The sequence below is a fragment of the Panicum virgatum genome, chromosome 9N (assembly GCF_016808335.1).
Source record: "Panicum virgatum strain AP13 chromosome 9N, P.virgatum_v5, whole genome shotgun sequence".
Lineage (NCBI taxonomy): Eukaryota > Viridiplantae > Streptophyta > Magnoliopsida > Poales > Poaceae > Panicum > Panicum virgatum.
In genome coordinates this window covers 889,017-903,578 of record NC_053153.1, presented here as the reverse complement: position 1 = coordinate 903,578, position 14,562 = coordinate 889,017, and the positions used below count along the sequence as shown (strand labels likewise).

Sequence of the window (14,562 nt, the reverse complement as noted above, 5' to 3'; positions counted from 1 at the left end):
TTAAATCAATGGTTCCCCGGCAACGGCGCCAGAAAAGCTTGTTGACGCTCCTTAGCGCCCCCGATTTATATACCGCAAGCGCACGGTTTCGTGTAGCTTTTCCCTTAGAGTATTCCCCCAAGGTTTATCAATCCACGGAACCAAAGAGACAAGAAACAATCTACTAGCATAGAGATTCCTTTGTGTTGAGATGGTGAAAACGAATCTAATCTATTAAAAACACGACAAACACCGAAGGTAGCAAGAGAAAGTTAGAGATAACCAATCTAGATCACCTAGATCATGCATATGTTGTAGTTCCAGCTAGATAAAGTGAAGTAAGATAGATGTGAATCTCAATGAAAAGCCTCTTTAACCCCAAAATCTCCAATCCGATCCCTCGATACCCAACCTACTAAGTGGCAACGGCCTGTCACGACGCCACCCCTTTCAACGGGATACCCTGAAGCAAGTCGAACCCCCTTTGGTAGTTCCGCCATGAACCTCTAGCCACCATGACTACAAGATCATGCTAAGTGATCTATCTCGATAATAGATCTAGGATGAAGCGAACCCAAAGAAAAGAACGAAATCGAAAGAGGAGAACATGGTCGCTAAACATTCGGAAACACAAATAATTTCACCATGAATGATTGTACATCACAAGATCACAACCGCCCTACCTTGATCTTGATGATCCTAGCTCCAGAACTCCGACGTGGTCTTCCTTGCAAGGTTCCCACGTCGGCTAGGGCAAACCCTAGACAACTAGCACGACCCTCGGCTCTCCGAGAGGTGTCCCTCTATCTTCTCTGCTCCTTGAAATCGTCTCCCGAATTGATCTCTCCGTGAAGCTTGGGGAGGGGTCTTTAAATAGCCTCAGGGAACCCTCGGTCAAAGGGGAGGTCGAACCGACCTAAAAACAGGCTGGGTCGGCCGGCCCAATGAGCCTAGGCCGGCCGGCCTGGGTCTTTCCTTCGCCGGCTGGTGCTCAACTTTCTCCCCAAGTCTCCTGGAGTCTTCTAGAATTTATGTCTTTCACGATTGCACCCCTTTAGACGTCGTTATCTTCGAGATTTCTTCGAGGAGAAGGATAGGATGGAAAATCCTTCCTTAAATATCTCTTTGCTTTGCTTAGCCCCGAAGTATCTCGATCTTATCTTGTGGGCTTTGTCTTTTTGGCTTCATTGGAGGGTGGATGTGCATGAATGGGCCTTTAATCATCATGACCTTCGATCCTTTGTTCGGGCTTTGGCCTTCGTCATTCTTCGTGTCATCGCGTGATCGTGGGCCTCGCCATTTCATGCTCCAAAATTGGTCAAAAACCTGCAAAAACGAGGTACCTCCAAAATATATGTGCAAACACAAAAACGACCAATAATTGGGCCGAGGTTAGGATGGTTAGTGATTCTGATATTAAATTCATGCCATTATCAAAGTTAAACAGGGGATAAAATGGATACTTAAGGAGCGCCAACACCCTCCATGGTGGCAAGACCACCCTGCCTGGCGAGACAAGAATCCTTCACAGTCCCCCGTTGCCACGACGCACATTATTGAGCTGTGCAGCCTTCCAACCGTAGTTGGAAAATGAGGCAGTGGATCTGCGGCTCCACGTCGACGACGCATGAACTGCTCACCCGAGATCTCGGGGGAGCTGCAACCGCAAGAAGGACGCAGAGCAGAAGGGTGATCCCGGCGGCAGGGAAGTGTCACACCACCACCAAGTCTCCGGGCCGGCGCCGAGAGGAGTCCAAAGAGGCCACGAGAGGCTGGGAGCCCCCCTCGCCTGCTGGCAAGGGAGCAGGCAGACTAGTGGCCTGGCTTGCCTACTCCAGCTGCAGGCCCTCGGACTTCTCGACGCCGTGCAGCGGTCGACGGCATGAACTCGCCGGCGAGTTCATGCGTGAGGAAGATCCCCCGCCGTTCGCAAGTATTCTTCTAGCACCAGAAAAACAAGCCATGACCACTCTTATTTGGAGGACGGGTGTGGGGTGTGAGGAAGAAAACTAGCGAATGGAACTCCATGATTTGTTCACTTGTGCGGAACCATGTATCCACAACTCCCCTATTTATAGGCGAACGCGGGCACAAACGGCCCCAGTAGTCAGTGGGCCGGCCAGAGCGAGGCACACCAAGAGCCCTCTCCCAACTAAACTCACTCATGAAGACGCCGATGGAACGACGCCAACACGCCCGGCAATCGCCGTGCCACTCGGGGCACGATCGCTGCACGAACCACCAATGGGAGGCGGCCCCGAGCGGGGGGAAATGAAGCGTCTGTGGTTGTGTCTTGGCATTTATAGATATCTAGCATTGTGTCTTGGCACCGTTGGGGTGCAATTCGTCCTTGTCAGTCGTCGGGGCCCACTCGATCGGTCGGGAGTGGATGAGCTTGATCCTGGCGATCTTCTGGTGCAAGGGATGATCCTGGCGATCTCCTTGAGCGACGTGTTCCCCCGGCGCTGTCCCATCCTGGCTCAATCGGGGCGGCGCGACCACTCGGACGGTCGCTCGGGGGTCTCCTCCGGTCTTGTCCGCCGAAGCCCGGGTTCCTTACCTGCGAGGCTATCTTACGTAGCTCTGTCACCAAACGGCGCGCCTGGTGAGGGGCGTCTTACCGAGGCCTGGCCGGGGGCGTCCGGTCACGGTCGCAGGCGTAATGAGGCGGTGCACAGAAGCAGCCATCATTACGGCGAGGGGAGGCAGCGTCTGCGGACGCCCCCTCCCGTTGTGTCAAGGGGCCCGCGCGAGCGGCACTGTCCCCTTGTCAGGGAGTCCTGCTGGCTTGGCCCTTGCTGCAAGATAAGCAGGGTTGGTGCCTTGGGGCTTGCACGGAGCCTGTCTTGGCCGACACGCCTGTCAGGAGGCGCGCCGCCCTTGGAGCGCACGCCTCGGGCCAACGGCTTGGCTCTGACCCGAGGCTTTAGGTCGGGGGGTCGCCACGTGTTCCGGGAGGTCGGGCTCCTTGATCCGCTGGCTTAGTGGCGAAGGCTGCTCCCCGCGCGGGTTAGCGGGCCGTCCCGTCCTTGGCCCATTAAGTCCGCTGGGCCTTGCCTCACACAAGTCGGGCCCGTTAGGGGTCCTGAGTTTACTCCCCCGTCAGTTTTATTGATGGATTGATCTATCGCTACCTCATTTCTTACAAGCAAATGGTTATACAACATAGGTTATCTTAGCTTTGCAGTCCAACCTTCCCTTTGTAAAACTATCCGCAGCAGAGTCTGGTCGGTGCAGCGCGCGCGACTGGCGCTGTTCAGAAGGGGATTAAAATTTTGGTGGACCGCTCTAATTCTTCTCGGACTGCTGGCCACTAGCTTTTAATAACGCGTCTAACCCTTAGGAATCTGCGTTCGCAGCATGCTGTTAGGGTGAAAGAGGGACGTGAAATTCTGGTAACGATCGATACCGTTGTTCATATTATTATAATACTGATTCCGATCATTTTCATTTTTTTAAAACATATAAAAACTATCATTTAGAATTAATTTTACAGTTATTTTTCGTCGTATTTAATTTTGTTAATTATATAAATACAGAAAGATCATGTACCGACCGTCACCATTTTCCATACTGTACTGTGATACGGATTCCGACTTCCGACCGTTTTCATCCAGTTGTACGTGTCGCCGTCCATCCGCAGCGTACGGTTTGGTTCGTTGCGGTCCGCATAGCCCCAACGCCACGCCACGATAGATTTCCAGCTCGATCTCTAGGGGCCCGGCCCACCGAACCGCGTCCCGCGGGAACCGGAGGCCGCACGGCACGTGCGCGGCGCATCTGCTGCTGGTCCTCCTCCCGAGTGCCCCCTCGCCCCCCGGGGTCGCCGGTTTCCCAAATCCGCGTGCGCCGCCGGCCGGCCGGCCCCATCCCCCGCCTAAATCCGCCCCCCGAGGGGAAGGGACTCTCGTCGCCTGGTCACGCCTCCGAAGCCTCCCATTCTTCCATCGGCGCCCTCGTCGTCCCTTGTGCCCGCGCGGGAGGCGCAGATCCATCCCGACCCGGCCGGGGGGTCGATTCCTCCCCTCCTCCTCCTCCTCCTGCTGCTGCTGCTGGTAAGGGCCCCCTGGCTTGGCTTTCTTCGATGAGAGGAACGAGATTATATATAACCAGCAGTTAGATCCAAATCTTTCTGCTTCATTCAGTCTGTCTGTTGCGTATTCGTGTCCTTTGCTGCGTGTTGGGGGCAGCAATGCCAACTTTTATGTCCATCCACTATGATAAACTGCTGGGATGGGGTCTCAACTGAATGTCTGAATCCCTGTGCTTGCTTGCGCCGCTCAATTCGTGCCGCCTTCTCTTTGCGGCAGGGTTGGATCATCTTCCCAGTCCCACGCGAAAGCTGTGATCATTCCGTTGCGCCGTTCAACAAGATAACGACGACATGTTGGAGTAGTTGCTTCTCTGAGCCGCAGGCCTCCCGCCCACGCTACCCTGGCAAGTGAAGTCAGGGGGTGTGGGGAATAACCCGGCGCGCTGAATAACCATGGACACAAGAGCTGGGGCAATCCTAGTGTGCCTGCTCTTCGTCCTGGTCCGGGACGTGTCGGCTGTCGCCGAGACCGAGCCCGGCAATGCGCGGTTAGTGCAGGAGGCGCCCCACAGGAAGCTGGATGGCGCGGGGAGGCAGGATGGCGGTAGGGTGGGGAGGGTGTCCGTGTCAACGGTCGCATGGTCTACGCTCGTCATGGCCGCGGCAACTGGGCTGGGAGCGGTGCCCTTCTTTTTCATGGAGCTGGAAGCTCAGTGGGCGGGCCTCTGCAATGGGATGGCGGCTGGGGTGATGCTGGCTGCAAGCTTTGACCTTGTGCAGGAAGGGCAGGTGTATGGCAGTGGGAGCTGGGTTGTTTTTGGAATTTTGAGTGGAGGAGTATTTATTTGGCTCTGCAAGAAGGTACTTGACTATTCCTGCTCTTCATCTTTCAGATCGATGCCACGTTTCAATAGCTTCAGATTTGAATGAGCTATTTGTTGTTGTTGTTGTACAAACTTATGCAATATTAGCTTCATTTGTATGGTACATACCCATTCATGATGTACTTCTCAATGCAGGAACAGAACTTAAGGTTGCTATGCACTAGGTAGCTTAGATTTTACGAAAAGGCCAATGCTCAAAATATGTTACCTTATAGCTAAACTAAAGCTTCATTTGATGTCTGAAAGGCTTCGTTTGTCAACATAACAGTGCCTAGCAGTTATACATGTACTTATCTACTTATAGTAGTCTTGGACCCAAAAAATTGTGGTTGCCAGAGTCAATAGCTGTTGGTCCATACAATTGAATGACGTGCAATACTCGAGCTTACCCTCATTTTTTTGCTGATAAGAATATTGTGTAGGCCAACTGTAAAAGTTAAACATCAATGCATGACTGAGTTAGATCAGTCTGCATTCCACTTTTCACTTGCTTGCAGAGTGTATACGACATCATATCGAGTTCAATTGATAGTTTTGTTTTCAGAACAATCAAGATAACCCCCTTTTCATTGTTCTTGTTATACTTATCTTCAATAATATTTTCTTATACCATTTCCTTGTGTACAGTTGCTTGAGCAATATGGAGAAGTAAGCATGCTGGATATTAAAGGTGCAGATGCAAGTAAAGTTATCCTTGTTGTTGGAATAATGACTCTCCATTCTTTTGGGGAAGGCTCTGGTGTGGGGGTATCCTTTGCTGGCTCCAAAGGATTTTCTCAGGGTCTTCTAGTTACTATAGCTATAGCAGTGCACAACATACCAGAAGGCTTGGCTGTAAGCATGGTACTGTCATCTAGGGGTGTGTCCCCCCAAAAGGCAATGATATGGAGTATCATAACATCTTTACCACAGGTGACATTTCTTTGATGAAATGAAATATTAAACATTCCTATACATTTATTGTCTTTATTATTGAATGGGTAATGAAAAATATGCTAACTTTTTAGTTATCTTGACTTGTTTTGCAACTGTAAGCAACAGAATGGTATTGTCTTGTGCACTGACTGAACTAGCTATTTTGCTCCCCCCCCCCCCCCCCCCCCCCATATTTGTCTGTCTGTGTTTATGGACTTCTTTAGCTATTCAAATTAAAGAGCAAAACTGAATCATAGTGCGAGTCACATGAATCAGCGCTAATATGATTTGGTATTGGCAACATAGGTAACTGTTAACACGTACATGATAGTGAATTGGTAAAAAGCAAGGTCTTGAGCTCCTAAGAAAAACATATCTAGGCCATGGGGCATGGGCAAGGATTGGTGGAACAACTAGACCAATATTTTATCCATTGGGAACCCTACATGCACCTTTGTTTGGAACTTTGGATGCTGATTGAATATTGTTACAGATACAAAATACTTAAAGGCCACACATGATACATTTTATGCTCCAAACCTGGTTGTTTGCATTATACTCGCATCCTACAATATGCTATCGATCCTGCTGGTTTCATAGAAACTGTTGTGTATTAATTTGCTGACTATATGTACAACTCGTAAGAGTTTTCCAAGCTGACGAACTGATAAGTAACAGTAGAATTGTGTGAGATAAGTGTTAGTACTAAGAAACTTTTACTATAGATCTCTATGTAGTATTAGTAATCTCTGTATTATATAATATTAGCAATCATGAAACATTAGTATCTCTTTACTTATTTTGTTCTATATTATTATTGGTGGCTAGCAGGAGCTAGTTACTGTTGTCATTCCGAGGCCAGTGAGAGCCACAACTGTCTCTTTCTTTTACTTTCTGAAACATGGCCAAGTTTAGCTTTCTTTCAGTATTATGTCTTGAACACAACATTATTCATCACTTTTATGTGCAACCGCTGTCTAATTCAGTTTTAACACACACTTCTAGTAGCAAACATTATTTGCTTTTGCTCTGATGTTGATCTGTTTTCAATTGTAAATCCAGCCAATTGTTGCTGTTCCTGCTTTCCTTTGTGCCGATGCGTTCCAGAAGGTGCTCCCCTTTTGTACTGGTTTTGCTGCGGGATGCATGATATGGATTGTTATAGCAGAGGTTCTTCCTGATGCTTTTAAGGTGAATTTCCTATTCACTTTACTGTGAAGGACTGAAGCTGCTGATATATGTGCTGAGAAAGCAGTTTTGACATTTCCCTTGTTATGTGTAGGAAGCGACTCCATCACAAGTTGCTTCTGCTGGAACACTTGCTGTTGCTTTCATGGAAACATTAAGTACTGTGCTTCTGGGATTTACTGATGGCAACAAGTAAGTTTGCTATTAACATTTTCGTGGTCTTAGGTGGGTAAAAGTTAACTCTCAGCTGACGATATGGATTTAACTTGCAGCCTGGAGGATGCATCAGGTTTCTTGGTATCACTTGTATTTGGACTGGGTCCACTTATCGGAGGAATTATACTTGTCACATTCTCTCTTGCCTTCAGCATGCCACACCCTCTACTTACTGGTGTGGCATCAGGCATTGCTTTCCGTCTTGCAGCATGGAGACCTGTACAGCTTCTCATGTCCTCAAAAATGGGTCTCTTTACCACACTCTTTCTCCTCATTGGTGGTTCCCTTGTCTACCATGTTGCCACATCAAGCATCCTTAGGGTGGTTAATCGCAAGAAATCCTCCGTCAATGTCATTACATCATCCTCCGGCTTCTCTCTTAGTGTCCTCACAGTGCAATCACTCCTTTCATGCGGTGCCGTATTCATTCATGCATACACGGAAGGACTTGTACTTGGTGTCGCGGCTCGCAAGGCTTATGGCCTTGGCCGTTATATGGTTCTTCCAGCCTCCCTCCATGGTCTGCCACGAGGTGCGGCTGTCGCAAGCTGTGTTTTTGGTGCCACAGATAGCTGGCGCGGTGCCCTGGCAGCGGCTGTTCTGACCGGGGTTGCAGGACCTAGTGCCGCCATCAGCGCGATCCTTGCGAGGATCGACTACGATGGGCTCGACCACTGGATGGTGATCGCGTGTGGGGCTCTGATCCCCAGCTTTGGCCGTGTTTTCAGGCGGTCCTTGCGGTTGGACATGCGGAAGAGCATCGTGGGTTTGCTGATTGGCATCGCCTTTGCCTCCGTGTGCTTGATGTCGAATAGGTTCATTTGCTTGCACACTCCTTACTGCAACTCAGCTCCAGAAGCGGTCACATAACCGGTGTTGTACGGGGGCTGCTGTGTAAAACACATGTAACACCAGTGTAATGACTTCTGACTATACAAGGAATGGAAGAGGCTAGTTATATTGCAGTGAGGAGCGGAGGCATCTTGTATGATTGATTTGCGGTGAAACCAAGGCTGTAAAAGTTTTTCCAACCTGGTGGAAATATTAAAGCTGGAACAACATTGATTTTGTGAGCCGGAGTTGAAAACAAGTCTCTTCGTTTAAGGCTGGTGTTGGTAGAGTGCTGACTTGCTGTTGGGAGCAGCTAGCGACCCAGCAACAAAGAGTTTTGTGCGTCGGAGTGTGGCATACGACCTGCTGGAAATGTAGTAGTGGTGGAGATTGAAGAATGTTCCAGTGGACCGCGACCTGACATGGTGTTTTTCCGTCTAGTCTTGGGCACAACCATTATATTTTTTTTAGAAAAAAGATTACCAATCCGGCCTCTACTTCCATGGACGTACACAGCCAAACACAATCAGAGCTTTGACGTCAAGGCAACTTGTTGCTTTGTTCTGCTCCTACTGGATGCATGTGAACACAGTACAATTATTAAGCCACTTGGTTCTATACATGTATATGATGTCTCGTAATCGCACGCCGATGTGCAGTAGCAATCAGAGGTGCTACGGTAGTAAACAGTGTAACAAAGAAGCTGTTTCTTTAATTTGTAGGTGTGTTAGGTTGAGATTGTATTTGTATAGATAGAAAGTTAGAGTGCAGGAACACTCTGCATCGATCATTCTGCTTTGGTGCGTGTTAGCTTTTACGTTTTTCCACACTTGCTTGACGTCGTCGTCGGGCCGGGCCTTCAAATTAAACGTGTCTTGTTGGTCGGTCAGCTCCTCATTTCATCTCCTTCCAATCCAATCCAATCCACCGGTGGTGTCGTCGTCGGTCCAAAAGTAATGGGGCGCCTCCATTGTTGTGGGTCGTTGGCCGAACCCTCTTCTTCACTCTCCCCTTCCTTTTGCATTGCATTCCCCCTCCCCGGCGCAGCGGGGCCTACTTACCTTCACGCCTCCACTACTTCTTCCATGGAGCCTGCTGCCCGGTCTGCCTATAAAACGAGAGGCCCCCCCGTCGGCCATTGCCAACAACCAGTCCACTCGCTCCGAGGTGAGTAGTAGGTAAGCAGCAGCTAGTGGTGCAGGGGAGAGCAAATTAATCAGCAGCTAGTAGCTAGCAATGGCGGCTCATCAGGGAGGAAGAAGAGGCAGCGGTGGTGTGGTGGTCCTTGCGGCGGCGCTTGTCCTCTGCGTGCTCCTCCACGAGGCCCAGGTCGCCGAGTCGGCGGTGTTCACCGTCGGCGACCGCGGCGGCTGGAGCTTCAACTCCAACAGCTGGACCAACGGCAAGCGCTTCAAGGCCGGCGACGTCCTGGTGTTCAAGTACGACTCGTCGGCGCACAACGTGGCGGCGGTGAGCGCGGCCGGGTACAAGGGCTGCAGCGCTCCCCGGGGCGCCAAGTTCTACAGCTCCGGCAACGACCGCGTCACCCTCGCCCGCGGCACCAACTACTTCATCTGCAGCATCCCCGGCCACTGCCAGTCCGGCATGAAGATCGCCGTCAACGCCGCATGACGACCATGACCATGATTCTCTTTGAGTGTGCCTTATGTGAATCTGCTTTTGTTATTATTACCACATATATAGGAGTGCTACTGCATGCATAAAAGGTTGTTGGTTCAGAGTCGTGCTTGATGATCGATTATTGTCAGTTGCAGTGGTGTGTGTGGATTGTGATCGGTGCGAGTTTCATATCGATATATGAATGAATAAACACATATATACATCATGATTCTGCTTAACAACAACTCTGCTTAAAAACGGATATACAATGTGCACATGTATTGTTGTGTTTAATTTCGCCTTTAACAGTGTGCAGCAGTGTATTTAATTTGCTGATCAGTAACAACATCCATCATGATTGTGCTTAATACAATATCATAAAAAAAACGTATTAACTTATGTAAAACAAGAGAAATGAAGATAGTGGTGCTGGTGGAGATCAAGAGGGAGGTTTATATTCAAGTTAACTGCTGTTTATAATAACGTACGGAGTGAGTTTTCAGTTCTTCGTCCAGCCCACTGAAATGAACCCATCACTGAATCTTTTCTCCCGAGGCTTTTGCATCGAAATGAGCCCAGAGGCCTCGAGTGGGCCGGCCCAGCGGAACCTCCATTCGCCCACATACATAAAACATAGAAAACCCAGGGACTTATGTGGAAAATTGCAAACCCTATAATCATCCTCCCCCAAAACCTGAGCCCATCTTGCGCCGCCGCCGCCGCCTCCTCCTCCCATCCACACTCCTCCGTCCCCCTCCCTGCTCCCGCGCCGCCCTCCACCGCCAAGGTCAGTCTTTTTTCTTCCATTCCTCACTCCGACGTCATCGTATCAAATCGGCAATTGCCATGGTTCTCGCTCGTGAACGGTTTAGAATTTAGATCAGTCCAGTCCACCCCGATTGCCGGGCGTAGTAGGACCGATTCACCCTCGCGATAGATCCGTGCCTCTTGTGGCGTTGGACTCATTGGTTGCTTGCGCAGATGAACAAGGAGAGGCTCATGAAGATGGCCGGCGCCGTCCGCACCGGCGGGAAGGGCACCGTGCGCAGGTAACCGTCTCTTGACTGGCTCACACGGCTTGGCTCATGTGTTGGTCATCAGCGGCGAATGCGTTGACCAGAAAAACTTGAGCTTTTGTTCAGGAAGAAGAAGGCTGTCCACAAGACGGCCACCACGGACGACAAGAGGCTGCAGAGCACGCTCAAGAGAGTAGGGGTCAATACCATTCCTGCAATCGAGGAGGTCAACATCTTCAAGGACGACCTCGTCATCCAGTTCTTGAATCCCAAAGGTTTGCCAGTCCTTCTCTTTTGAAGCTGCTGGTGCCTGCGACATGTTGTTCAAATGGGGAATGCAAGTGTCACTGACTCGTTTGTGTCTGTTGTTTTCTTCTCCCCTCTTGCAGTGCAAGCTTCCATCGCTGCAAACACATGGGTGGTCAGTGGATCCCCACAGACGAAAAGTAATACTCATCCCTCTGTTAAATTTGACTGTCCTGTCATTTAATCACCCTCAGAGCCATACAATCTTTTGAGATGAAGTGGACGTTCTAGCTTTGCGATGGATCGCAAATGAAACAGCTGGTTTATGTTGCATCATATTAGTTGCCTTATTAGTAGTTTGAGAATCCAAAATCCATTTTAGCTTTTACACCTGAATGCATCCACAGTTGATTAATCTGAATACAATTGGACCAACTATTTTATTTTCCCCTCACCATCAGAAGTGATCAGGAGTAATCCCATCTAAGTAATCAAGCACTTGTGAGAATCTCTGTAATTTTAGCACTAGCTTTTGTTTGGTTCACAAGCACTTTTTTTTTTGAAAGGTTTGCCGGAGCACTGCTATGTCATTTAAGAAAGAAGAAGCAACCGAGTTCTTACAAGCGTGATATTACATAAATAGCTCTGCTCGTGGTTAGGTTGGGTTTTAAAAAGTACTTAAAGTGTTTAAGGATGGTTTGAAACAATTGCCTTATGTTTCATCTGCTATGCTATGTAGAAAAAAACACAATTTTGCCATAGAAGTACAGTTATTTTTGTAGCATTCTTGTACAATTCTATGTTGCTGACTTACTGTGTAACTTGACAGAGCTACAAGATGTTCTGCCTGGGATCATCAACCAGTTGGGTACGTTACACTTTGTACCTCGATGTATATATCCAATAAATTGCTTTTCTTGTAACGTAAATAACTTGTAACCGAATTGGACTACCGAACTTTGTTCTTTGGGCATGTCAGCAATATTTGTTGTTGCGCTGCTTTATTTCCAGTTTTGTCGTGTCGTACTTTCTGTTTGTTGTCTGTTAGCTTTCGGGCTAGCACGTATTGTTGAGTACCTGTTGTGCCACCACTTCGTAGTTTGAAAATAGAAGTCTTAAGAAGGAAATAAACAGTAGCTCAGCCAGGTTAGAAAAATCTATGAAAGAGAAACTAAAGCCTTATTCATTTCGTTGTTCCAGGTCCTGACAACATGGAGCACCTGAAGAGGATTGCTGAAGAGATGCAGAAGCAGGTGGCTGCTGCTGGTGCCGCAGCACAGGCCAAGGAAGATAATGATGATGATGTTCCAGAGCTTGTTCCTGGAGAGACTTTTGAGGAAGTAGCCCAGGAGGCAAAAGCCTGATCATAGAATCCAAATAGTGAAATGTTACTCGACCGCTGCAATGAGGTCATGGTTTTCTTGTGATGGCACTCTTTTCCTCCCCCCACTTAGGCCAGCCACTCTTTGTATTCGCAGTCTGAAACTTTTAGTTTCTCCAAGCTTTTACCTGAAGTTATGCATGTTGAGATGCCATGGAATCCATTTTGCTGGTTTTGATGATTACATTTGTGGTTGGTTGACAACATACATTAGCAGCATTGCAGCTGATATTACTGGATCACCACTTTATAATGTTTGTGTGGTCTATATGGTGGTGTAAACCCTCTGCAGTTATTCTGCAACTGTGTTTAGAGGTTTTCAGATTTCACCTCTTCAAGCTCTCGTTTCTCGCTGTTGCAACATTCCACTTTGATTTGTCCAATGGTGCATTGATCATCATACCGCTTTGCTGGAATACAAGAGTCGGAACTGTTCTGCAATGTATAACCAAAACAAGAAGATACATGGAGATTAGAACAGAAAAGCCACGCGCATATGCCGCACTCACGAGCAAAACAAGTGCCACATAAATCTCTACTCAAAGATTACATGATCTGGTGCTAGTTTCGGCACGGCGAAAAATCAGAACGAGATCAACGAAACATGCACAGGGAGGGAATCCAACCCTGATCATCGTCGATCACTCGATCTCAGGTCATGCAGCTCTGCGCCGCGACCATGGATGGAGGGCAGCTGGTTGGGATCCCGTGCGCCTCATCGTCGTCACGACAAGGCGTGTTGTTTTGTCTCCGGCTTTCTTTGGTCGGCCCTGGCGGCGGCGCGGTGTGGCGCGACGCGGATGTGGTCGACGGGCTTGCTGACGATCTTGCCGGCGAACATGTCGTTGAGGTCGGCGGCGTACTTGATGGTGAGGTGGTAGGCGTCGGAGGCGGAGACGACCCGCGCCGGGAGCCAGAGCAAGATGCGGCAGTTGATGTTCCGGGGCCTGAAGGCGGTGCGCACGTAGACGGCGGTCCCGGGGGCCAGCCGCCGCGCGGGGCGCCATGAACGACGCCGGCTTCGCGGGGCCGCCGTCGTGCGGCGCCGGGCGGCGCGGGACGGACGACGTGGGCGGGCCGCGCGGCTGCGGCGCGCCAGTATTCTTGGCCGGCGTCGAGGGCGGGCGCGGCCGGGCGGCGTGGGGAGCGAGGCCGCGGTGCTGCTGCTGCGGCGGCGGCATCGGGCGGACCGGTTTCCTGTCCGACGGCGACGCGACGACCTTGGCGGAGGGCGGCGGGCGCGGCCTTGCAGCGGAGAGCGCGGTGAGGTCGGGCGCGGACGCCGGGCGCGCGATCTTGGCCGAGGCGGCGGCGGCGGCGGCGGAGACGGAAGCTGGCGGCGCCCTCTTGACGGCGGGGACGGAGCTCTCGCCTGGCCTGGGCCTGGCGCGATCGGAGGGGAACTGCGGCGGCGGCATTTGCTCTCCGATCTACTTGTGCGCCGCCGCCTGCTAGGGTTTTTGGGTGGGATTGATGGACGACGGGGATAGGGTAGGGGATCGAGTGGTGTCGTCTCGTATGAGATGAGAATTCGGAAAGCGGCCGCCGATGGATAGACAACGAGACCGATCACCGATGGATCGGCGGGTGGGGTGGTTCAGTGATTGTGGATGGAGAGAACCAACCAAGAGCGGCTTGCCGCTTGCTTCATCAGTTCCACGCGCTCCCCTTTGAAACCAAGAGCATACGCCGGGCCCGCCGCCACGGCCTCGAGGCTTCCTTCTCCTCCACCTCGCCCCGCCGCCACGTTCCTGGTGGTGCAGGAACGGCCCAGGGCCACCTTCCTCCATCTCCGTCTCCTGCTCCGGCGGCTGGCGTCCGTGAGGCGCGTAGCAGCCCCAGGATTGGGGATATTGTCATCGAAAGAACAAATTTTTTCATGGAAACGGAAGAACAAAATTTACCAGACGAATTGGCGACCGCCCCATTCCACCGTGTCGAGCTCTCCGCCGGTGGAGCTCACCGTCGCCATCTCTGCGCCGGCTGCCAGACGCACACCACGGTCTATTTCAGAATCAGGGTGGTTTCTGAAAATACTGAGGGGTTTTTGTGTAAATAATCGGATCGAGATTAAGAGTCGCGATCCGAGTCAGGGGGTTTTGTGTAAATATTTGATTCGCCCAGTCCGCGTCGCGCGCTCACCGCGGCGCCGCAGCGCAACCCACCGGCCGGCCACCGCTCTGTCCTCGATGGCGCAGCCGCAGCCAGGCGCCGAGCCACGGGCGGTGCGGCCCGGCGTACGCAAGCGCCGGC

General features: G+C 50.7%; 4 protein-coding genes across 4 annotated transcripts; 3 read left to right on the top strand and 1 right to left on the bottom strand.

Annotated features, from left to right (window-relative positions):
* The first annotated feature begins 3,706 nt into the window (after positions 1–3,706).
* Positions 3,707–8,288, top strand: LOC120687378 (putative zinc transporter At3g08650). The gene is made up of 6 exons (XM_039969352.1): positions 3,707–4,034; positions 4,290–4,873; positions 5,524–5,808; positions 6,874–7,002; positions 7,094–7,191; positions 7,272–8,288. Exons 2-6 carry the CDS (start codon positions 4,466–4,468, stop codon positions 8,083–8,085), a joined length of 1,734 nt encoding a protein of 577 aa, XP_039825286.1. The 5' UTR covers positions 3,707–4,034; positions 4,290–4,465; the 3' UTR covers positions 8,086–8,288.
* Positions 8,289–9,135: 847 nt separating this feature from the next.
* LOC120687453 (basic blue protein-like) lies at positions 9,136–9,905 on the top strand. Its single transcript, XM_039969452.1, has one exon. It carries the CDS (start codon positions 9,283–9,285, stop codon positions 9,676–9,678), a length of 396 nt encoding a protein of 131 aa, XP_039825386.1. The 5' UTR covers positions 9,136–9,282; the 3' UTR covers positions 9,679–9,905.
* Positions 9,906–10,303: 398 nt separating this feature from the next.
* Positions 10,304–12,621, top strand: LOC120687442 (basic transcription factor 3-like). The gene is made up of 6 exons (XM_039969442.1): positions 10,304–10,453; positions 10,648–10,715; positions 10,809–10,957; positions 11,072–11,128; positions 11,758–11,796; positions 12,129–12,621. Exons 1-6 carry the CDS (start codon positions 10,319–10,321, stop codon positions 12,290–12,292), a joined length of 612 nt encoding a protein of 203 aa, XP_039825376.1. The 5' UTR covers positions 10,304–10,318; the 3' UTR covers positions 12,293–12,621.
* A 412-nt stretch (positions 12,622–13,033) lies between these two features.
* On the bottom strand, positions 13,034–13,727 carry LOC120693095 (vegetative cell wall protein gp1-like). Its single transcript, XM_039976498.1, has 2 exons — positions 13,321–13,727; positions 13,034–13,256 (listed from the first exon to the last, which is right to left on the bottom strand). The coding sequence occupies exons 1-2, from the start codon at positions 13,725–13,727 to the stop codon at positions 13,034–13,036; spliced, it is 630 nt and encodes a 209-aa protein (XP_039832432.1).
* Between the last annotated feature and the right edge of the window lie 835 nt (positions 13,728–14,562).

Bases quoted from the DNA above. Each gene is read 5' to 3' on its own strand.
- LOC120687453 (XM_039969452.1), top strand. From the start codon at position 9,283: ATGGCGGCTCATCAGGGAGGAAGAAGAGGCAGCGGTGGTGTGGTGGTC.
- LOC120687442 (XM_039969442.1), top strand. From the start codon at position 10,319: ATGTGGAAAATTGCAAACCCTATAATCATCCTCCCCCAAAACCTGAGC. The intron at 10,454-10,647 runs GTCAGTCTTTTT...TTGCTTGCGCAG, and splicing joins CGCCGCCCTCCACCGCCAAG to ATGAACAAGGAGAGGCTCAT. The intron at 10,958-11,071 runs GTTTGCCAGTCC...CCCCTCTTGCAG, and splicing joins CCAGTTCTTGAATCCCAAAG to TGCAAGCTTCCATCGCTGCA.
- LOC120687378 (XM_039969352.1), top strand. From the start codon at position 4,466: ATGGACACAAGAGCTGGGGCAATCCTAGTGTGCCTGCTCTTCGTCCTG. The intron at 4,874-5,523 runs GTACTTGACTAT...CCTTGTGTACAG, and splicing joins TTATTTGGCTCTGCAAGAAG to TTGCTTGAGCAATATGGAGA. The intron at 7,192-7,271 runs GTAAGTTTGCTA...TTTAACTTGCAG, and splicing joins GGATTTACTGATGGCAACAA to CCTGGAGGATGCATCAGGTT.
- LOC120693095 (XM_039976498.1), bottom strand. From the start codon at position 13,727: ATGCCGCCGCCGCAGTTCCCCTCCGATCGCGCCAGGCCCAGGCCAGGC. The intron at 13,257-13,320 runs GTTCATGGCGCC...CACCGCCTTCAG, and splicing joins GGCCCCGCGAAGCCGGCGTC to GCCCCGGAACATCAACTGCC.